We start from the raw sequence: 25,269 nt of genomic DNA, 5'->3' as shown, positions 1-25,269 counted from the left end.
AATGCTTACAGAGATTTGGGAAAAAAAAAATTAATTAATTTTTATGTTCATAGTTGTTTGATTGCATCTCTTATACAGGAGAGGAAATAATTCTTTGATCCCATGCTGAATTTTGAAGTTTGCTCACTTACAAAGAAATTAACAGTCTTGAATTTTTATGGTAGTTTCTTTTTAATTGAGATATATATATATATATATATATATATATATATATTAGGCGTGCAACGATACACAAAATTCACGGTTCGGTTCGATACTTTGGTGTCACGGTTCGATATTTTTTCGATACAAAAAAAATGTTCATGCCTTTTTAGTTTGTCATTTATTAAAATTATAAATATATTTTTTAACTCAAAAATACAGTTTTTAAATTTAATGTTGCTGAAAAAAGTAATAAAAAATAAATCTATCTGATCGAGAAATCACTCATCTTTGGAAAAGAGAGTTTATTACAGAGAAATGTCACTTTCCAAAATAAAAGCTATACTATACCCTTCTTCTGGGCTATATTCTCAGCAGCATATTAAACACATAAGGAGAATCATGGGCTAACGGCTGTCTAAATGACTCGGGTAAAGTTTGTATCATGCGTGCTTGTTGTTTTTGTCTGCTTCCACTTTGCACTAGGATGCTGTCGGAGTAAATGTGCAGTCATATTCATTGTGTTCCCACTAGTGCTTTCAGGTTAATCTCGTTGAAATGACGTTAACGCCACAACACGGCAAATCTCCGTTAACGAGCTACCGCGGATCGCCCCGTGCGTGGGGCTGGACGGTGTCAACACGTTAACGAGCTAACTGCGCTAACACACTAGCTCCCACCAATGTAATTGAGCATTGCATGGCACATCCAACATACTGTTTTACTTTAGTCCATGACGCGCTTACCTTCAGGGTCATACGTCACATGAAAACCAAAATAATTCCAAACGCCGGATCTGAATGAGGTTCAATTTGCCTGTTGCAAGGAGAGCTTAACTTCTGTCTCGCTAGCTTGCCCTGCGCTCTTCCTTCTGACTATGCTGTCTGTGTTGAGCGCTCAGTGGATCTGCGCTGGACAGTGCAGCCTAGGCGGAGTAGTCGAACACAGATTCACTGAGCGCTCAACACAGACAGCATCGTCAGAAGGAAAATTGATAAAATAAATTACAAATGTTGTATTGTTCGATACATATGCGTACCGAACCGAAAGCACTGTATCGAACGGTTCAATATCGATACGAATATCGTTGCACCCCTAATATATATATATATATGGAGAGAGAGAGAGAGAGAGAGAGAGAGATCTCAAAGAGCTGTCAAGGATGTCAGCAGGAGTGCCCCCCCCCCCCGAAATAAAAACATTTACTTTTTATTTCAGCATGTGCAATTTCTGGCATTTGTTGGTCCCATTATTACTCCCTACCCAGCACTGCCCCCACCCCCAATATGGCCACCCCTGTGAAAAAATTCTGGAGGCACCTCTGGCTACAAGATCAACAGCAAGAGGCTTTGTGAGAACGACCATTAATTGCGCTTGATCATGCCTGGTGGGGTGAGAATCAGGGCCGGCCCGTGGCATAGGCCGTATAGGCAAATGCTAAGGGCGCCGTCCATCAGGGGGCGCCACGCCAGTGCCACAAATGTTGAAAAAAAAAAAAAGTTGGTACTATTATTTCTAAATACAAAAAATAATCCCACGTTAATTAAAATGCAAAGTAAAGCTTATTTAATAGAAATATTATTTGTTACAACATTACACTACACTGCTGATGTAGGGGGGGCGCCACCTAAAATCTTGCCTAGGGCGCCAGATTGGTTAGGGGCGTTTCTGGTGAGAATGATTACAGGAAGGTACGGATCAGCTCAACACTGCACAGAAAGAATTATTAAATGAACTGAAGGCAGTTGGGACCACAGTCTCTAAGAACACCATTTCTTAGCACACTATGTCATAATGGTTTGAAGAATTGCATCACCCACAGTGTCCTCCTGCTCAAGAAGGCACATGTACAGGCCCATCTTAAGTTTGCCAGGGAACATTAAATTATTTACAGAAGGCTTAGGGGAAAGTAATGTGGTCAGATGTAACCAAAATCAAGCTGTCTGGCATCAACTTGACCTGCTGTGTTTGGAGAAAGAGAAATGCTGAGTATGACGCAAAGAAGACCATCCCTACAATCAAGCACGGACATGGAAACATTATGCTTTGGGTTGTTTTCCTGTTAAGTGTACACTGCACTGAGGGCTCAATGGAAGGGGCATGTACCATAAAATCGTGGATGAGTACTTCCTCTCAGCCAGAACACGGAAGTGAGATTGCGGATGGGTCTTCCAGCATGACAATGACCCAAAGCAATATTGCTAAGAGAACAAAGGAGTGGCTAAAGAAAATGCACATTAAGGTCATGGAGTGGTCTAGCCAGTCTCTGCTGTTTTCCAGTCATTGTAACCTGATAGAATCAAAGATGGCATATCCATGTGCATTAACAGTCATCCAGACTCACTGGCAGGATCTAAGTGTTGATGTAAGTTCATGTTTTTGTTGGGTATGATTGTGCAAATCCCACTCAAGCTCAGAGTTTTATCTGTAGACAAAAGCTCACTTCATACAGTCAGAGATGGTCTGCATAAGGCTGAGAGTAGTGAAAGTAGGTGATGAGCAAAAACTTTGCAGCAGAAGGGAGAGCAGGAACACAGATGGTACAAGGTATTCTCACGATGCCGGCCTTTAGTCGTCATGAAATGAGCAGCTTGTTTTGTTTACACATAAGCCAGTGATTTCACTGTTAGCATAGTAGTGTCAGTGTAATTTTCCATCTGAAAGATTCACTTACACACATGCACATTTTTGTAAAAGTTAAAGGCAGATATCTTTAACCCATACAGTCATCTCATTTAACAGGTGAAAGGTCTCTACTATTGTTTATGTGGCTGCTGGCCAAGATCTCTTTAAAGTAGTAAATAAGCTGTCAAAGTTTCTCTCCTTGGCCCCAGTCGCTGACAGCATTGGAGCAAACCAAAACACTGTCCTGACCCGACGACCACAGAACAAAACAAGATACGGGGTTGGACCAGCACTTGTAGAGTAAGTGGTAGCTTCCTTGAAATCGAAATTGCTCATTTCCCATGTTTCTTTCAGTCGCTTTCTCCACCCCGCTCAATCCACATGGAAGCCATCTCTCAAAGTGAAAAGGCGCAGGGAGAGACACAAACAAACTGAGTTAGACTGAGTAGCAACTATGGAGGAGTTGTGACACAGCTGGAAAAAAAGGAACAAGAAGAGAAGAGGAAAAACAGCTGTATTCAGAGCGATTATGTGAAGGAAGCTATGGCCAAGTATGGCTCTCTTCTCTGTTTGACTGACACTAGATGGCAACGTTTTGCTGTATAGCTTCTCTTACTAGTCTCCCTTTTTTCTTGTATCTGTTATTGACTCCTTGTTGCTTAATAATAGACACAGTATGGTTGTGCATATATGTGCAACTGTGTGTATCTGGCTAGGATAAAGGGTGGTGATGGAGGGGGGGTACAGGATGGGTTGCTGCAAACCCCTCTGACCCCCAGCCCCTCCCCTCCTGTTCTCCACTCTGAGTGAAGCCCTGTTCTATGGGACTGGAGGTGCTGAATCAGGCAGTGAAGCTGAGGGAAATCTTGCTTATCTGTGTGGAATTTTATTATTTTCAACTATTTGGATCATGATAGCTCCCATTCACCTTCCCTCCCTCTTCCTCCTTTTCACCTTGTCACGCAAACACAGGCTTTCCTCACACAGCCTTGCCCGTCTGCCGCTTTGCTTCCTTCCCTTCTCTGTACGGCCTCACCCTTGCTTATCACGCCAATTAACATTTTTAACTTCTGCACTTTTCCCTCCCGAGGCGGTCTCATCTTCCCCTTTGGGTGGGATGATTTATCAAAAATGCAATTTCAATTCAGTTTGTACCTCTAGTAATTCTTGTGAGAATTTTCTCCTTTATGATAGGCCATGGAGCACAGAAGTTAACTTTAAACGCATACCGAGGCCTTAGGTGCTATACTGAATCATGGTTTCTTACCAAATATTCAATTTAAAGAAATGTATTTTATTTATTTTTTTAATGGGCTATTCATTTTTTCACCTTTCTGAGGAGAGTTGACCATTAATTCTCCGATTGACAGCTGAAATAAGAAACCGGATTTGTCCAAGGATTTGTCCACACTTATTTAGAATGGCATTGAGGGTTTAAATTAAAAGCTCACAGTGAGTCATATACAGTGCCACTAGGACTTTTGTCATATTCCTACATATGAAGCACAGATCTGCGCAATTATTCAAAACATAAAGGAATCGACCGTCTGAAAGATTGAATCGAGAATGTCAGATATATCTAATATTTTTAGTGTATCGCAAGAGTGCACTGAGCTATAACAGAGGCTTTTTTTTAAGTCTTTATAATAATTAAAAACAAACGCGATAAATTAATTTTCAATTTATCTACAGTCTTGCATCCTTGCGTGTGCATAACTGTATCTATCAGCATTGTAGGCACATAAATCATCTAAAGGAAGGCATAAGCTTATCCACTAATTAGTGTGTTTACATATATATGTGTGCACAGACATGTGTGTATGCTGGTGGTGAGCATTATGAAAGCAGAAGCTTTTCTTGGCAATCAGGCTTCTCTTTAAGGCCCCCCCATCTCCCTGTATGTCTTGATTTGGAAAATTCTACCCCTAAGCAAAATCTTGTGCGAGAGTGTGTGGCTGTGTGTGTGTGTGTGTGCAGGTTTCATAAGAGCTCAGTAGAGAGAGAACATGAATTATAGAGAGCAGAGCAGGGTCTAGGAATCTCACACGCAAACCTTTTCTTTTTTACTTTTTAATTTTATTGACCGTAGTGGAGGCTCTTAGTTGTGCCTTCACATGTTTGACTCTTATGTCCAATTCATTTTAGATGCTTTAAGTGTTAATGCAGTGACTGTGCTGTAGATGGATTTGCATAGGGCAGGTTTAATTATTATCACGAAAACACAATGGAAACTCTCAAAAGCACAGTGCTATAGTAATTTGGTGTGACAAACAAATCTCACAACAAATCAACGGCTCACTTGAACTATATGAATAGTCTTCAGGGCTCTTACAGCCTCTCTGTCTCCTGTCTTTTCTTTTGTTGTTTTCTATTTACTTTTGCTTTATCTCTCTCTGCAGCATCTTCTCTCCTCACCCTCATTTCCTTCCACATTCTCTCCAGTTTCCCCTTATTTAGATAGCCATGGCAACACAGACATACACACTGACCCATACACAAGCGCGCATGCTCGTAACCTTTTCTTGATTACCCCTGACCTCTAGACCTGTAATGACACAGCTGCCACTTTGATCAGCCAATCAGCACGCGGCGCCACCCGTGTTCTCAGCGGTGCTGCCACCGGCTTGATAACATGTTCTGATAGGCCTGTGTTGATGTATTTCCTGTTTTGGTATGCTTCTTCATTTTTATTTTTTTTTTCTCCACCAGCTGGTCCCCACATTCCTCAGAGTGAGGGAGGGGGGCAGGGGCAACGCCGGGATGTTTATGTTCATGTGCATGTAGGGGTGAGTGTGTTGTTTTTTGTGCAAGGGTCTAGCTGTGTTTGTGTTTGGTAGCCTAGATAGTTTGGTCTAGGGCTGGGAGGGTGTGGGGTAGGTGGAAGGGATGCTTGAGAAGGGGTGTGTGTGTGTGGTGGGGTTGTTTACAAGTATTGGCAATCGAAATGGGGTACATTGTAGGGGGTTGTGGGGGTGACTGACATACATGCAGGGGATAATGATGGTGAACAGCTGTTTATGCATATGCTTCTGCGTGTCTGTAATGGGGAACAGTAGAGATAGGCAAACTTTAGGCGTAATATGGCTTTAAGGTATGATGGAGGATGGTGGAAAAACTGAAGAAATCGAACTCAGTTAGTTGTTGGTCATTATTGTTAATAATGGACAGATATATTTGTGTGTGTGTGTGTGTGTGTGTGTGTGTGTGTGTGTGTGTGTGTGTGTGTGTGTGTGTGTGTGAGAGCGCACGGTTGTTGCTGCTACTTCTGCTATTATCATCTGAGTGTCCAGTTTGAGATCAGATTGATGTGAACGTCTTTGTGGGTGGCTGGATGTGTATTTAGGTAGTGATGATATTTTCCTGAGAGCTCTGTTACCAGGCTCCAATGTCTCCAGTAGCAGGCTGGGAGCAGACATGCCCAGGCATGAAACCTATCATGCATGCGCACGTGCACACATGCACTTTCTCACTCACGCCCTCCATTTGTCTCTGGGCAGAAGTATGTGCTTATGTATTACTGGATGTCCTACACTAGTATGTCAGAGGGTTTCAGCGATAAATCTTAAAGTATTTTCAGTTGGACACTAGAGGCGATGTTCACCAACGTTCTTTACTCCTGGTCCACAAAGTCAAGTTTACACAAGGGTTTTAGATCTCTTCTTATCCAACAAATGAATTTGACATTTTCTGTATGGTTGAATTAAATGGTAAATGGTAAATGGCCTGTATTTATATAGCGCCTACATTGTAACCACAGCCACCCTGGGGCACACTGACTTTAACAGTCTTGCATCCTTGCGTGTGCATAACTGTATCTGTCAGCATTGTAGGCAGTAGAGGTAGGACATAATATTAGTAGGACTGACAATGAGGCACGCAAGGACATATACTACTGCTTGCCAAAGCTGACCAAGTTATTTGGCCATTACAGGGCTGTGGAGGAGATGTTATTGTAATTGGAGGGAGGCTGAGGGTCATAACCCTAAATTAAGCCATAGCAAAGTACTCTTGGTTTCTACACTTCATCTGTTTTTTAACTTAATTTTGTTTGTATGTTTTCACACAAAATCATTTTAATTTCGCTGTCTTTCCTGGGTGCTATTTAATTTGTCTTTTAATACGTACTTCTTTTACATCCCCACTCTCCTTACTTAATATTACTGTTCCTGGAACTGTTCATTGCCAAGACATTTGGACAGAAGAGTGTGTATGTGCGCGCGCGTGTGTGTGTGCGCGCGTGTGTGTGTGTGCGCGTGTGTGTGTGTGTGTGTGTCAATGAGATAAAGTGAGAGTGAATGTGTGGCACACCCAGGAGCCAGGCAGCAGGAGCCATTTACAATCATCTGGCTACATCTCTTCTCCTGCCCTGTTCCATTGCCTTTCCTGCCTCGCCTAGTTTGCTTTGACCATTTACTCTCTGTAATTGCAGATGAAAATGCACTGTTCATCTTGTGTTTTATACATGAACTGTGGAATTATGTCCGAAATGTTTGAAGTTGCCATTTCTTACATGTAGAAGAAATATACCAGTAGAACTGTGATATTCTTGATACCCAAATTGATACCATGATGGTGGCAGACTGTTTATTTGGAATGATAACATTATATTTTCACAAGTTAAAGACACAGAAAATGTTAGGGTGGTTGCAGAATATCTCATTAACATTGCCACAACGTCTAAAGTATCTATTTTTACATTAGCTGTTGCAAACATTTTATCTCTTAGAGCATAGCTGATTTCACAATGACAGTGCCAATTGTCGAAAACAAAAAAAAAAGTCATGTCACCATAACCCAAAATATGCCTTTATTGCACTAGTTGTATTTACCATGTGTAGTTTTTCACCTGTGGTATTAAAGAAAACAACAACAAGAGAGAGACAACATTTTTTTGGCGATTTTGGTATTGAAAGGTATTGTAACTAGTACTTCAGGTGATTTCCCCTGTTCATCTTAGTAGAAATGCTTTTTATGCTAATGATGCTGCCTTGGACGTTGCACTAAAACACTAACAGTTGAACCATTTAAACCATACTGTGCACGTGGGAAAACATACTTAGATAACACATTGACCTACTATAGACCGACCTACTGTATTTAGGCACAGCCAAACACAAAGAAAATATTTGCAACACTATAGATGTCTTGAAGGCTTTCCAAGTTGGTGTCATTACTGTTGGTCTATTACAAATGAGTTTCGTTTTAAGTGTGTGGGGTTTTTTGTTTGTTTGGTTTTTACAACCTGACAGTGTTGTTCTTTTATATAAAACAATAGGAAAAGTATGAAGCGTTATTATGAGAAGGGCTATGTCAAATCATATCATCTGCGATCATCCATCCATCGTCTTCCGCTTATCAAGTTCAGGGTCGCAGGGCAGCTAGAACCTATACCAGCTACCACACGGCGAAAATTGGTACACCCAGGACAGGTTGCCAGTCTTTCGCAGAGCTAATGCATAGACAGACACGGGCAATCTAGAATCTCTAATTAACCTAAGCTGAGAGTACCTGGAAAGAACCCATACATGCATGGGGAGGCGCCGGACACATTCAAACCCTGGACCTTCTTAATGTGAGGCAACAGTGATAACCACCATGCTACCATATCTATGATAGCACAGAATGTAAATTCCAGGTACCGTAATTGTCGGGCTATAAGCCGCTACTTTTTGCACAAGCTTTGAACCCTGCGGCTTTTAGTCAGGTGCGGCTTTTCTATGGATTGTCCATGATTTTTGTCATATCGTAAGACGATTTGTTTTGTTTGTTCCGCTGTTGTACGGCACTACGTTGCCTGGCGGAAGGGCATGTGATCAGACACACAGTATCGGGGTTCAAGAGTGGTATGTTTGTCACATGTCCATCCGCCAGGCAACATAGTGCTGTACAAGTAGCGCGAAAAACAAACTTCAAAGTAGCGCTATGCGTTCAGCGGGAGTCGTGGATGACGAGCGGCGATAAACTTGCGAAAAGCAAGTTATACTCAACTCCACCGGTGGAATTGACAGCGTGGAAAAGTCCATGATCACCACATTTTAGCTTGTGCGGCTAATATTCAGGTGCGCTTTGTAGTCCGGGAAATACGGTATTTACATTCCCAAGGACACATGTCCAGGCATGTCTAAAAGCAAGAGCCATGTGATGGCCTCAAATGACCATTTGGCAAAAATGGACCTATTTCAACTCCCTCTAACAAAGCAGAGTACTTTTCAAAAAGCTGGAAACAACAAAGCACTTGAGGTAAAAAATAAAAAATAAAAACCCCACCAATGACTTCAACCAGGCTTCAAAGGAGGAGATTCTAACAGCTGGTGATCTGCAACCCAAATGTAAACAGATGACTCCACCGAGCATTGCTAGCTGCACTCCATATGACAGGAAGAGCAAATGGTGCATGTTATTCATTACTGATGCAATGACTTTAAGCAGCTGGTTGAAAAGTCTTACCAAAGATACAACTTCACAAGTAGAAAATATTTTTTCCGTTTCATTATTTGATGATATCAAGAAATCATTAAACAGCAGTCATGGTATACCTTTACTTTTAGGTGGTTAACACTGTGGCAGTGGATATGTCGCTAATACTACAGTATAATGCTTCTGCTGGTATCTCATTTCAATAGTGACAGTATTGTTTGTTTTTTCCATAGTCAGAAATTAAACTATAATTATTATCAATTATACTTTTTTTACTTAGTCTAAATTTTGTTTAAAAGCCCCTTTTCACTTGTATTTATGAAGTGGGAATTATATCGGCTGTATTTAAGATGAAAGAAAACAGGCTCACAACTCTTAAATTCCACCTTAAAAATCACTGTCAGCCTGTTTGGATAGTGTCTCTTAAACGCCTTCTGCGCACATGTACACACACAACTATTAGAGATGTCTGTCCTTTGCTACAGTTTACCTCATCATGGTATGTGGTTTACCTCACATCACCACATTGTTTTCTAGCCACATAAGCCACTGCCTCTCACCGTGTTGTCAGCACCTCTCCGCCTCTTCATGGCCCAGATTTCTCTCTCACTTTATTAGCATCTGTCTACATGTGTTTGATTTTTGATTAGCTCAATATCAACAAGCTGCAACATTAAATTGCATCTGTGGTACATGGCAACATAAAAGCGACATGCCCTGGTCTAGGGTTTCTCAGCATTGTAATTAGATGATCCATGTTATTCTTTTCACTTGTGATTTTGTAGCTTATCGGTTTATCTTTGTGTCCCCTATCAAATGAGGGGATTGTTTTTCTGGCAGTGTATAAGAGCTGGCGTTAATGGCTCAGTTTCGATTTTCAGACCATTTAAAGCCCTCTGAGGCTGTATAACCACCTGAAGAACTCCTTTTTCTTTAACTCGGTCAAGTGTGGTCATCCAAGAAGTTGGTGTACTTGACCCCCACCTCGCAGTCACAACTTATTTAGCTCCATAATAACTCTTGGTGCTTGATGTTTTGAGAGAGCACAAAAGAAATGCTGATCTCAGGCTGTAAAAGAGTGGTTAGAAGGTCTTTTCACATGGATTTTATTGAGATTATCTGAATGGAAGTCACTATTTGACCTGGAGAGTAGTTTTACAGCTGTTAAACAGTCTTTAAAGTAATAAAATGTTGCTCCATGCTTCTTTCATTTCAGAGGACATAAAATGTGATATGAAAAAGGCTATTTTGTGGATTTGTGATATTGGAAAATGAAATCAAACTTACCTCAATGGAGTTTAGTAATCAAACCTCTTTTTTATTATTATTATTATTATTATTAGTCTTGGAATAGTTCTTATTCTATCCTTAGCAGTCAGCGGGATCTAGATCTTAATATATCATCTTTCACATCATGAAGTCTGGTCACAGTCCAGAGAAGCAGGTTGAATTAGCCTTCGCTGCCTTCAGTGTGCGACTGTGCCATAATGTTCTATTCAGCTCCAGGCTGGTAAAGTGTCACTTTACTGACCTGGCACTTTCCTGTTTTCATCAGACACTTGAACATATCCACCCAGAGCAACTGTGACTTTCATATTTTATAGTTAAATATAACAGCCATCGTTTTTTCTTGAATTAATTTTAGTTTTTTTCTCCCCCTCTTCTTACAGGACACTTACTCCAACTGTTTTAATAATGCACCCATAAGGAGTCAATTTTAAAAACAAAAAAAATTCTTAGAGCTGTTTTTAAGCTATGACTGCATGCTCAGTTTGTCATAGATCAGTGGGAAAGGTCGATCGAACTGAATAATTGTCCTTTATGAGTTTCTTTTTGTCTCTCGCCTAGTCTTCTGTTTTCCCATCTCTGGGGTCAGCAAAGAGGGTTACTTAGGTCGTGTGCATGACTTTGTGTATGTGTACGAGCACACATATGGATTCAACAAACTCAGGTTTCAGATGGGGTCATTTCACTCGAGTACAGTGTTGCCTGGGAGGCTTACACGAACTACATGCAAGCAGTTCAGTTCCTCCTCAATGTAGCGGTTAAGAAAACATGTTCACACCAGTTGTTTTCCTAATTTGACAGCTGCCCCCACCAACTGGTTAAATCTCTGACAGTGGTCCCGAAATGTGACACTGGCCAGACTGACAGTCTAAATGCACATTTCCTGGGGCAAAACAAGGCACTGAATTAGAGCTTAATAAAGAAGTATACATGTACCTACAGATGGGAAAAGTGAAACGGTGTGGTAATGAGTCAATGACAACATTTACCCCCCCACCACCCATTTCTTTCTTTTCCCCATTGAGAGGAAAACTGTGTTGTAATGGATTGTTCATGTGCGTAAGAGGAGTATGTTTACATTGCATGGCAGTACGGGATCGCTTCCCAATATTCCTGGATGGCAGCTTGAGTCAACTGGAAGCACGTTGAAGATGGCAAAGATGTAGGGAGAGGGAAAATACGCCTCCTTCAGTTTGTCATCTAGGAACAAAACGAGTACCAGAAATAAAAGCCTTAGAGGAACAAATGTGGAAGAGAAATACACATAATAATATTGCCTCTTTCTCCACTTTTGTCCTTTTTGGCCAGGACTGGGTCATCACCATAAATCACTCAATATGCAGTCATACACACACTCCCTCTCTCACTCAGATACACAGAAAGTCAGACAGACACCCAGGACAGATCATTGTAGCTCAGCGCCAGGAGATGGATGAGACTGGGGTTTGCCTCTGCTGTGGTGCGATGTATACATTTCAAACAAAAGTATGAATCCTCTCTGCCAACACTTTCTCTCACTGCGAAAATGTGTCCAGCAGACGGTTGACATACATGCACGCACACACTCAGGGCGCGGCCTGCTGCCAACAATAAGACTTGTTTAACGAGTCTCAGCTCTTTGTTGATTTCAGTCTTGCTGCTTTGTTGTTTTTGTGAATCGCGCTCTCCGAGGCTGGTATTAATCTTCACTGTCTGTATACATAAGGTACCCAGAACTGCTCTGTATAACTGGGAATTGTCATGCGACAATGTTTGGTTCAGGTTGGGTGAAGTCTTGTTTCATTCACTGCTTCATTGTTCATGTTGTTGTGAGCTCTTGTGTTTATAGGACTGGGGTAGACCCCTTCCTTCGTCACCTCCTACTTTCATCTTTTTCCTGTCACGTTTACTTCCTCGCATACTCTAGCCCCATTTTTCTCCCTTTGACCTCCTTTCTCCTTCTCTTACTCCTGGCCTCATCCAGTGTTTGCGTTCTGGATTCTGGATTCCTCGATGGCAGTGTGCGAGAGTGCAGCGAGACACTGAAGACCTTGGCGTTTTCCAGGTGTTTCTCTGGTGTTTGGCAGTTCTCTGCCTGTGCCTGACTTATTTTGCACAGTCATCTCTTACTGTTATACTGCACTCACTAGAAAACCTCCTGTAGTTTGAAATTGAAACAGAAGAACAGGGTAGCTTTTGACTGAAGGTTGTGCATGTTTTTCTCCAGGCACTCCTCAAATCTGGTATCAGAATTCAGACCCAACTGGCCACATGTTGAGAGTAACATGAATTCAGGCCTGTGTGAAGTATCCTACCAAAATAGCAGTTTCCATAATGTGTTTTGGATAGTTGGATGGAGTTACTCAGGCTTTTCCAAATACCATTTTCTGGGGTTTGGTGCCTGAGTGTTAATCAAAAACAGGGGTAATGACTTGGGCAAGACACGCCAGAATTTAATCTTGTGACACTGACAAAATTACCATATACACAAAGAAAGACCACAGCTGTGCTTTTGCTGTTTCAGCTGTAACTCTACACATAACACAATCACTGCAAACTCAAGATGCAGGAATTTGAACAAATTTGGTAATTTTTTATGTCCAGTGTTCTGCAGTTGAAATCGTTTTTGATTTACTAGTCTGACTCATTAAAACAATTCATTTAATACAGAATTGTTGGTACCGCTTTACTTTTTGTTGCGTTAAGCATCATAAGTTTGTATCTATTATTGTACGATCTACTGTACATTATAAAGCACCTTGAGGCGACTGTTATTGTGATTTGGCACTATCTAAATAAAATTGAATTGAATTAAGCAGTGTAAGGAGTTGTACACGGACACTTGGAAATCCAGGGTTTTGTCAGGTAATGCCACGGAGAACTCCACAGGTTCCCAAAGTGTGGGGCCCGCCCCCTGGGGGGGGCGCAGAACCATTGCTGGGGGGCACATATGAAAAGAAAAAAAAAAAAGAATGCTTGGACACTGCTAGCATAATTGACAGGTTTTTGGCGGGATTCCCACACAAACGCAAAGCAGGAGATGAAGCATCGCCAAATATGTTTCCAAACCAACTTCCTTCCAAGCCAAAGACTATAAAATATGGTGAAGCATATCTTCCCTTTGGCTTCACCTGCACAAGTGCCGAGGTAGGTCTCTGCGACAGAATTACTTTCCCCTGCAGATAGAGACAAAATACTGTTAATCTATCTGCCATTATAGAAATTCATCTCATGTAATGTTGATCCAACATGGCGGCGCGTGCACACGCAACGGCTTCTCTCTCTCCCAAACAAACTACTTTTTCGTGTTTTTCGTCCTGTAAGTTGCAGTGTTTTTGTAAGTCTTTGTCGCGTCTATCTGTGTGCAAGCGAGGATATGCCCGAACACTTCTTCTCGACATCGGCAGAAGCAAACTTTTTAAGTTAAACTCTGTGGACACCGAGAAGCTGAAAGATCTGGGTCTGCTCCGAAGGCCTACTCAATCACCGACCCCCACTCCCGCACTTCGCCCACAATGGATGCGCCTCAAGCGGTGTGAGAGGAAGCAGAAGAGGGGTAAGCGCGGTGGCATCCGAGCTAGGCTAGCGGCTAGCCCACACAAACCCGCCATCCCCTCTATCGTTCTGGCCAACGTACGCTCGCTAGAAAATAAACTGGACGACATCCGACTACTACGTTCATCTCAAAGGAATGTAAAGGACTGCTGTGCTTTTGTGTTCACGGAAACATGGCTCAGCGACAGTGTCCCGGACCGCGCCATTCAGCTCGACCAGCTAACATGCTACCGTGCTGACAGAGTCATCGTCGCGGGAGGTAAGACCCGCGGGGGAGGACTTTGTGTTTACATCAATGATGCCTGGTGTCGCGATGCTGTTGCGGTCTGCAAACACTGCTCACCAGTGCTGGAGTTAATGGTTATTAAGTGCCGGCCATTCTATCTACCGAGGGAATATACAGCCATACTCCTGTGCGCTGTGTACATCCCTCCCTCCTCCAATGTCAACAACAGGAATGAGGCACTGAATGAACTGTACCAGCACATCAGTGAGCAGCAGACAGCCCATCCTGATGCTTTTCTCATCCTGGCTGGGGATTTCAATCATGCAGACTTAAAGTGCGTGTTTCCAAAAATACAACAACACATAGACTTTCCAACAAGGGGAAATAACACACTGGACTTTGTTTACACCACCCAGAGAGGAGCTTACAAAGCTTTTCCCCTCCCCTACCTCGGCGCCTCAGACCATATCACTGTCATGCTAATGCCTGCTTACAGACCGCTCGTTAAAGTGACCAAACCGGTTCGTAAGCGGATACAAGTGTGGCCAGAGGGGTCTTCAGAGGCTCTACAGGACTGCTTTAATACTACAGACTGGAACATGTTTAAGCAGGCTGCCACCTATAACAACACCACTGACCTCCAGGAGTACGCAGAGACTGTTACTGCCTACATCAACAAGTGTATTGAGGATGTAACAGTCACGAAAACCATAACTGTCCGGGCCAATCAAAAACCATGGATGACAGGAGAGGTCTACAGGCTGCTGTAAGCTCGGAATGTTGCCTTCAGAGATGGAGACGAGGCAAGCCTGAGGACAGCTAGGGCCAACCTTTCCCGTGGCATCAGAGAGGCTAAGAGACAGTACTCCAGGAAAATATCTCATCACTTCAAAGACAGCAGAGACTCACGGAGCCTGTGGCGGGGCATTCAGACCATCACAGATTACAAGCCCCCACCACAGACCTGTGATAGCACTATCCCCCTGCTGAACGAGCTGAACACTTTCTTTGCTCACTTTGAAGTCCAAAACAGCACCACTGCACAGAAGACCCCACCCCCTCCTGGTGACCAGGTGATGACTCTGTCACCGGACAGCGTGAGGAGATCCCTCAGCAGGATCAATGCACGTAAAGCTCCGGGTCCTGACAACATTCCTGGTCGTGTACTGAGAGACTGTGCAGTGGAACTCACTGATGTCTTCACAGACATCTTCAACATATCACTCATCCAGGCTGTCGTCCCCACATGTTTTAAAGCCACCACAATCATTCCGGTTCCAAAAAAGTCATCTCCCTCCTGCTTTAATGACTACCGTCCTGTTGCACTTACTCCCATCCTGATGAAGTGCTTCGAACGACTAGTCATGCAACACATCAAGACTGTCCTGCCCCCCTCCCTGGATCCCTTCCAGTTTGCGTATCGGCCCAACCGCTCAACCGATGATGCCATCTCCACTGCACTCCACTCGGCACTCACACACCTGGACAAAAAAGACTCATATGTTCGAATGCTGTTCATAGATTTCAGTTCAGCATTCAACACTATAATCCCCCAACAGCTCATTCAAAAACTGGTCCAGCTGGGGCTCAACACCTCACTGTGCAACTGGCTGTTGGATTTCCTCACCGGAAGACCTCAAGCAGTACGGGTCGGCAGTAATACATCCAGCACCATCATTTTAAACACAGGGGCCCCGCAGGGATGTGTGCTGAGCCCCCTCCTCTTCACTCTGCTGACCCATGACTGCACTCCATCATACAGCTCCAACCTCTTCATCAAGTTTGCGGACGACACAACGGTGGTAGGTCTCATTAGCAACAGGGATGAGACCGACTACAGAAGTGAGGTGAGACGCCTGGCCACGTGGTGTGCTGACAACAATCTCTCTCTGAATGTGGAGAAGACGAAGGAGATTGTTGTGGACTTCAGGAGAATGCACACCCAACATGCTCCTCTGACCATTGACGGAGCGTCTGTGGAGAGAGTGAGCAGCACCAAGTTCTTGGGTGTGCACATCACAGAGGATCTCTCCTGGACGTACAACACCACAGCACTGGCCAAGAAATCACAGCAGCGTCTCTTCTTTCTCCGCAAACTAAGAAGAGCAGGAGCACCAGCCCCCATCATGTACACTTTCTACAGAGGCACCATCGAGAGCATCCTGTCGAGCTGCATCACTGTGTGGTTTGGAGCCTGCAATGCGTCCTGTCATAGAACCCTCCAACGCATAGTGAGAGCTGCAGAGAGGATCATTGGTGTCTCTCTCCCCTCCCTCCAGGACATTTACAGCACCCGTCTCACTAAAAAAGCCCTTTGGATAGCGGCTGATCCCACGCACCCAATGCAAAGCTTCTTCAAGCTGCTGCCGTCGGGGAGGAGACTGCGGAGTCTCCAGGCCAGGACCAGCAGGCTGAAGGACAGCTTCATCCATCAGGCTGTCAGGAAGCTTAACTTCCTCCCGATTCTGCCCCCTCTCCCCTCTCTCCTCCACGGTCTCACTGAACTCTGTCACACACACACAAACACACACACTCTCTGACTCACTCACTGGCCTGCACCAGTTACCAGTCACTTTGTGGAGCATTGGACTGCCATTACCTCATAAGACTTTGTTGTTACACTTTCTCTTACCGTACATTACTAAATCTCCATTTGCACTATTTGCCTATTTGCACTACTCTGCCTGGTTTACACTCAATGTCACTTACCCATTATATTGTATATTGTATAGCTTTCTTGTTATATGTAAAATTGTATTTATTTAAATTTTTACTTTTTAATTATTTTACTTGCATTTTTAATCACTTTTATATTTAAATATATTTAAATGTTCATTTGCTATTTATCTAGGGATTGAGAGTAACGCAATTTCTATTCTCCGTATGTCCTGTACATGTGGCAGAATCGACAAATAAAGTTGACTTTGACTTTGACTTTGACAATAACGTGGCGCACAGCGTGACGTGAAAAAAGGCACATAGCTTTGACGTTGCGTGACGAACTCTGTATTCCTCGTCCACACGTAAACGCAAATACGGAGTTTTAAAAAATCCTCCCTTTTCGGTGTTTCGAAACGCCGTTTATGTGTGGATGAAAGGCCCAAACGCATAGAAACAGTTGCATTTTCAAATATACCCGCGTAGGTGTGGACGTAGCGTAAAAGAGTTAGTAGTTTATTTCATTGCTACCTGTAAATTTATTGCAGTTTATTCATGTAGTTGTCTACTAAATGTTTGAGGTGTGAAATAAACCACAATAGAGTTTGAAAACAAAATATGGGTGTGTGTGTGTGGTTGGAGGATGTGTTTGTGCGGTTGGGGGGGTGCAAAGATTTTTCTTGTAAAACAGAAGGGGGCCTAACGAAAAAAGTTTGGGAACCACTGATACAGTCCAAGTCGAGTGCAGCAGAACAAAGACCATTGTGGAGGGTCTATTCTCATGTCCAACAGTATTATGAACTAATAAACTTACTGGAGCTTGTACTTGGTAAGCTTGTTGTTTGTTGCTAGTTTTTCACACCACTGTGCAGACTCTGAGATCTATCAGCAGTTACCAGTTGCTGGACTATGTCAAATTTTAGCATATTGCCCAAAATGCTATAGGCTGTCCTTATTCGCAGCTATTTTTACAGTAGACACAGTCTGATTCATTCTGCATCTTTAGCTTCATGTTGCCTCTCCCTCTGGGAATTAAACTATGCTTTGCAGTAGGGCTGCTCGATTATGGCAAAAATGATAATCACGATTATTTTCACTGAAATTGAGATCACGATTATTTGACGATATTTATTTAACCCTTTAAGATCTACCATAGAACCAAGTCCGCCAGAGCTTATAATATTTTTTTTACATGGTGTAGTGCCATTTGTGGGAGCATTTCAAGTTGCTATACATCAATACAACTGTTATAGCCCATATTTTAAAAATGTGTATGTATTAAGTCCATAGTAACTACATTAATTGCAAAAAAGTGCAATAAACTACAAAAAAATTGAAAATCATTTTGTTTTTTTTACATATATTTCTACTTGGAGAAATTTAAGAGGCTTATCCCTCAAAACTTTAAATACAAAAAAGTTGCAAAAAATAGTTTACAACAACAGGAAATTTATTTTGAGTGTCTTCATAGTTTTATTTTTGGAGATACAGCAATTTTTATATACACTGCAGGAAAAACAAAAAAACAATCCTATGATGCAAATTTGCAAAGAATGTGCATGTGCATCAAAATAAACTATTTCCAGCAGTGCAATTCGAGTTCTAAGGCCTACAAGTAAAAAACTACATTTTCCGCGAAAATGACGTCACTTGCGATAGTTCGCGTTGACGTCTTTTTCAATGTGGGAAGTGTTAAGAACAGCTGATCGGATCGGCAAAGTGTGTTTCTGGAATATTATGTTTTTGTTCCTGCAAGCGCTTTTTATGCAATTTTTGCAAAGCTATATGTGGAAGGAAACCGTGACCTAGGACAAGCTGATGGCATAAGATGTAAGTACAACTCCTCTGGTTTCATATGGAAAAAAATTTATTGTGCTAGCTTAGCGGTTCAGGTTCTACAGGGATTTAAAAATAGTTATACAAAACGAGCATGCTGCTCTGACCGGCTTTAAAGGGTTAACAATAACAATGTATTGAATAATGACTTTAAAAAATAATATAAAATAGTGTGCAAATACTGATAACAGTGCAAATGTTTGCAATAAAAGAAATAAATGAAAAATGTAAACTTTGCAGTGTTGCTCTGTGGTGCAGCTACGACACCATAGCAAAGTTTACACACTGTGTCTACTTGATCCACGTCTGACTCCGCGAAGCCATAATGTTTCCACACCACTGAAGTTTTTTTTTTTTTTTTACCTCTCTTTTCAACCAACGGCAGTCCACTCCTCTCCAAATAACTTCTGCTTAGCTTTCCGAGCTTCCCTCGGGTCCTCTTAATTGTTGTGACGCGTGTTCGAAATGCAGAGCAGTGCGCTTGATTTGCCACACGGAGCAGCGCGAGAGTAAAGCATGAGGGAGGGGCTAATAATCGGCTCAGTCATTTTTAATGATCGTTGAAAGCCCAGATCGTAATCGTGATTAAAATTCGATTAATTGAGCAGCCCTACTTTGCAGCAATTATATGCATGTTTCTCTTGGTATTTTGGGGGTTGGAGACAGACAAAGTAACATTCACATCAGAGCCAGACCATTCCTTAACGCCTACACACTGACCCCATACAGAATGTTTCACATATTTAGTTGATTGACAATTGTGTTCATTGAAACAATTTATTTTTATTGTAGCAGGCCTCTACACATAATAATTGATCAATCGGAGTCATTTAAGTGGATTTTATTATGAAGAGGAAGCTGATAGTGTAAACTACAGTTTTAATGATCCTTATTTTCATTTTTTTGGAAACCCCAAACAGCATATCATAAAGATACATGAGACTTACAGAATAATCTATTAGTATAAATATTTACAAGTGTGCATAAACTCTGCCTGGGTTTGGTGTGCGTGCTCTGTGGTCATCTAGAAATAAGCACTTGTAAAGATGGGACAACAATGTTATCTGTATAATTACATGATTTTCTTCATAATTTCATGGTGTTAAAAGAGCAAATATGGAAGAATAATATACATCAGGTGGGGAAAAAAGGTAGACGGCAAGTGGTAATGTAGATTTCTGCAAAAAATTTTTTAACTGGATCCAATTAAACCGTTTGTTTCACTGTTTTACTGTCACACTTGCTCAGCTTTTATGTGCAAGTAGATTTGGTTAATTTGATGACAACAGCAGCTGCAGTCACAGTAGCAATAGTGATGGATAGTACCAGTAATTAAAGTAGTAAACACAGTAACAGCAGCAACAGTAATAGCAGTGGTGGCAGGAGTAGTAAATTCTTGTATGGCTGAGATGTTTCTCCTGCTTTGGCACTAATCCTGTCACACCTCCGCCACTCCTAGAATGTCAGTTGCAGGGTCATCAGCTGGAGGCAGGAGGACATATAGGTGATGTTTCCTTGCCATCCCCTATAGCTGCCTTTTGGTTTTTACCCAAACTGCTATCCTTCCTCTGGAGCCACAACCAAAAACTTGATTTCTCAGCCACCTCCTAGCTCCCTCAAAGCTATCCACAGGTTTGGGCTACCACAGAGTAGTTGGATAACAAATGACCTTTTATAGCAAAACACTTTAAGATCGTCTGTCTACAGCTTGTTGAAGCATTACATCATAACAGTATCTTTGAAAAGGTTAGGTTTTATGTAGCATCAAAGAAGTGATGTCGTGCTTATTAGGATTACAAATGATATCTTAACTGCTGATAGTAGTGAATGTTCTGTTCTAGTACTACTCAGTGCAGCAGTTGATACAGTGTTTTGTTTTATCACTCCTCTGCAGCAGTTTTGGCAAGCAGAACCATTGTCTGAATGTATCGTTGTGCCAAACACATTTTTTGTTTTCATTGGTGACCACAGCTCTCAATACTGTGCACTGAACTGTGGAATCCCCCAGGGGTCTATACTGGGACCTGTCTTTTTGTGTGTGTGGCCGCTGTGTCACATTAGACAGGGAGACAATATTACATTCCACTGCTATGCCGATGACGTGCAGCTCTAAGTTCTACTACGTTTTTAAAGTTTTAAAACGTATATAATGTCGAACGGTTATTAAGAAATGGATGAGTGAGTTTCAGACAAAACAAGAATTTGAGTAATTGGCACAGACGAGCTGCATCCAGGTATCGTGTCTTCTTGCCCGGATGCAGGGGTGGGTACAGTGCTGGCTGTAGCTCAGGAGGTAGAGCAGGTCATTTACACAGGTTGCTGCTTCAATATTGCCGTATGAATGTCTGTGGATGTTAGATAGAAAGGCACTTGCTTAGAAAAAGCACAAAAAAGTGCTTGTATGAATGGGTGAATGAGGTAAGTTGTTTAAAGCTTTGAGGGCTCAGGTAGAGTAGAAATGCCTTTCCTGGGAAATTGTCTTTATGAAGAAATGCTCCTGCTTCACCCAGACGGCATCATCTACCACCATGGTTTTCTGCTGTTTCTGGCTAGCTTTAAAACAGAACTGTCACAGTGCTCCCAGATCAAACATTTAGTTTGATCTGTATGTACTAGGGCTGCCACAAACGATTATTTTGATAGTCGACTAGTCACCGATTATTTTTGCGATTAGTCAACTAATCAGATCATGCATCCATTGGACATAAAACGTACAGCTTATTGCACAAGCATGCATCTGCTCTTATATAACTATCATTAGCTTACAGCTTTAAGTGTTTAAGGTATGTGCTAACTAAAAATAGAGACAAGATGATAGTTTATGAAATTTGCTGATTGTTTCGGTGAAATTTAATAAACTCCTTGCTATCTAAAATATAACAGGACACTCGAGTATATTCTCGAGCATCTCACACTTCTGATAATCAGAAATGTGAAAACTATAACTTTAATCTCAGCCAAACCGATTTACTCAGGAACAAATAAAATACTAAAAAAAGCCAAAAATAAAATTTTTAAGTTATCTAAGTGACTTATATATATTTAACCTGAGTAGCGAAAGACGGCGGTGGGTTTGAAAACAATTTGCCGGGAGTCCGGTGTTCTCACGGGCTCTAGTGAGCCTTGCCCCCGGCTAGCTATCGAGTAACAGACGTATCCGAAAATGTCGGAGCGCTTTTGAAAATATGTGGTGTCTTGATAAACTGAGCAGATATTTGAGGTTTACACAGCTACATTCTCGCCTGAAAATATGTTAAACGTTTATTTTGTGACCCAGAAAGAATAATAAGAGTAATATTAAAACTAACTAGCTGCCGCCATTGTTGGCAACTGAGCTGGGCTGCGCTATGAATTCTGGGACACAGCTTCTTCTTCTTCGGGGTTTAACGGCAGCTGGCATCCTTGTACATGCTGTGCTGCCATCTTCTGTTTCAGTCCGTTATTACACTCTTAAATCCTACTACTTATTCCTGCGTCGACTATTAAATTAGTCGTCGACGATTTTGATAGTCGATGTAATCATGACTAGTCGACTAATCGTGGCAGCCCTGGTACGTACTGTAGTCATGTTCTAACCTATAATTTAGGTTTGTATGCACTGTTTGAGGTTAGTGAAAAGCACCTTTTCGGTAGATTTTAATTATTTTTTTATCAATTGTAGTTACAGCAGTGGCAATACAGTCAACCACCTGCCTATTCGCGGTTCAGTATTTGTGGATTCGCGGATTTCTATAGCGCTAAAATATTTTTTATTTTCATTTTATTTTAGTGACTAAATACATTTCTTATGATTAAAAAAAATTGACTAATTTTCAAATATTAACATTAATGTAAAAACACCAAAATATCAGTAAATTGTTTTGTTTTGTTTTTTTTCTTAAAAAAGATTTGCCAAACAACGCGCAGATTCCTAACACAAAGCTCACGGGAAAATTAAAATAGGCATTTTTAGAGGTATTTGCAGATTTCAGCAATTCGTGGGCAGTTGTGGTCCCTAATCCCCGTGAATTCCGGGGGTCGACTGTAGTGGTGTGGCCTTAGCCCGAGGTGTCTGGGTTCAACTAAGAAGAGTTAAGAATGGGTTTCAGATGTAACTAAGCACAGATGTATAACTCTTGTGGGTGAAGGTTATTTTCTCTGTGATTCACTGTAATTTGATTCTATGAGAGAATTGATCATGTAGGTTCTTTTAGTGTTTTAGATGTATTGACAAATATATTGAGGATTGGGTTTTTATATTTCTCTGGTAGATGTTCTACTGTTGTTGGGGAAACTACTAAGTTATAGCACTTTGCTTAACATGTAAATGCCCTGTGATAAAAATGACATGTTCTTGCATTTTCCCCTCATTTGATCCTTTGACTCTATTGTTATCAGTCTCAACTGAATTCTTGTTGCCAGGTGTCCACGAGGGACGCTCAGAGAGACAGGCTGTAGATATGTTTGCATGTCTGCATGCATGACCTGTCTCTGTGTGTGAACGCACTTGTGTGCAAGTGAGTGTGCATGCATGCATATGTGTGCTGTCTGTACTGTACTCTATGTCAACATGACACAGGCTACATTTTGCCAGAGATGCATTAGTTATGGCTAGAAATGGGTTAGTATGGAATAAATAATGGATACCATCTTTTCCCTCTGAATAAATCAAGACCAGAGAAATGGACAGGAGAGGAGAGCTAAAAAAACTAAAGACAAGAGAGTGAGTGAGCATCTGTGTCATATGAAGAGTAACAGAGCAAGAATGGTGACACACTCGCCTTCATTTTTGCAAAGAACTGTGATTTATTTTAGGAAGGTGCAGTTTGACATATTTGTTACACAGAAAGTGATTTACAAGATTGATGGTTTTTGAGTCTTAACAAACAACAGATTTCTCTCATTAAGTAAGAACACAGTGTTTTTTAAGCTAACATTTTTCTCTGTGCTTTCTGTCTTTGCCTCCTCATCAGGCGCTGGGCCAGACATTTACTTTTCCTGACATCTTCCCAGAAAAAGAGCGGGCACCGGCTGAGGGCTCTATGGAGGAGATGCAGGAGAAGTTCATGGAGGACGAAAAGCAGAGGCAGAAACTCGACCCCAGGAGAGGAGGGGTCACCGAGTGGTTTGGACTCTGAGACAGACTGACAGACTATGCGTGTATGTGTGCATTTCATAGGGATCAACATGCATTGACTTACAATATTTTGATGATACTTCTGTTTCTGTAAGAAACACTTATAAGTGTGCATGAAAGAAGAACGAGCATGTGCGTGGGAGACTGCAGCCATGTGTTTCGTGTGTGTGTGTTTGTGTTTGTGTTTGCGAGGCGTCAACTGAGTAACCCGAGCCAGAACAGAATCCGAGGAGGAGGAGAGTGGCCAAGCTCCATCTTTGATGAACCCAACTCACCAAATTTCTATCACCTCAGATGACCTCTTCTCTTCCTCCTCACACTCTACTTTTCCCACCTCCTCTCCTTTTTACCACCATCTCTTTGGCAACAGTGTAATTGCACCTCCTCGCTTTGTTTCTCTCTCTCTTTTTTTTTTGTTTCAGAGGTTTTCTCCCTGCACCCCTACTGTGTTTTCCCAATTATGCTCATCCCTCCACTATGATCTTCTTCTTTCCCACCAATGACTGTGATGTCCCTAGTAGCCATTATTCTTAGGCTAGTTGGATCTGACTATCTGGGCAGCCCACAGCCTTCTCTCTTTTATGAGTTTGCCTTGGATTAATTGACCACTTAAGGTAAACAACAATTAAAATGTTTGAGCAAAGCGAGCACATGGAAATTACAGGAGGGTTATATTGCAGCATTTTGTGGTAGCCCATCTTGCCGTAACTCTGGAAAAAGATTGTACTCTGTGTGTGTATCTTTGCCTACCGCGCAAGACTTACCAGTGAATCTGTCCTATTGTACATGCTGTTGGAATAAGACCTAATAAACAGTCACTTGCTCTGCTTTGTCTTGTGTTGTCCTTTCTTCATCTCCCACGACTGCTGTGTTGAAAAACAGCCACCTTGAGATTCTGTTTGCTGCACAAGTTTGCCTGCGCAAGTGCCAATGTGGTCTGGTAGCTGTTTTGACAAAGTAATGATCTGTGTTTGAATCGGGCCAGTGGAGGATGGAGCTCCGTTACGGTAATAAAGCCCATAAAAGGGAGGGACTTCTCCTGGGCACCCTCAGACCCTCCATTATACTGAAAGGCCAAGGTTACTGTAAGTGTCCCCCAGCCGTGACCACTAATGCTCTCTGGCTAATACAAAGGTCCAGTCCCTGACCTCACCCAGCCAACTCATCTATCACTAAGGAGAATGTCAATATTGATCCTGTTGGCCCTTTGTCTGCTGCCTGGAACCACTCACCCCCTGTGTTACTATAAAGCAATCTGATTTGGAATGAAACAAGCCTCCAGTTACACAGCCCCTCCGTTTCTCACTCTTTCCCTTGTTCTCACTTTTTCACTTTTTTATTTTCTTCTTTCTTTACTCTGCTCTCTTGTTGCCCAACCTGAACCTCCAGAGAAACAGCTGCTTAACCAACTGAGAGAGAGTCCAAATTC

The 25,269-nt window shown here is 42.0% G+C and overlaps 1 protein-coding gene across 1 annotated transcript in view; it reads left to right on the top strand.

Moving 5' to 3' along the window:
* The window catches only part of mrpl23 (mitochondrial ribosomal protein L23), a 50,642-nt gene extending 25,974 nt beyond the window's left edge, over positions 1-24,668 (top strand). The window contains exon 5 of the mRNA XM_085461366.1: positions 23,677-24,668. Within this exon, the coding sequence (XP_085317492.1) occupies positions 23,677-23,841 (165 nt within the window). The 3' untranslated portion in view covers positions 23,842-24,668. The remainder of the gene's footprint in view (positions 1-23,676) is intronic.
* The last annotated feature ends 601 nt before the right edge of the window (positions 24,669-25,269 follow it).

The sequence above is a fragment of the Copadichromis virginalis genome, linkage group LG7, assembly GCF_057382275.1.
Source record: "Copadichromis virginalis isolate Kocher_CV1m ecotype Utaka linkage group LG7, C_Virginalis_male_GT1.1, whole genome shotgun sequence".
NCBI lineage: Eukaryota > Metazoa > Chordata > Actinopteri > Cichliformes > Cichlidae > Copadichromis > Copadichromis virginalis.
Note: the sequence above shows the minus strand (reverse complement) of the source record. Positions and strands in the feature narration are given on the sequence as shown.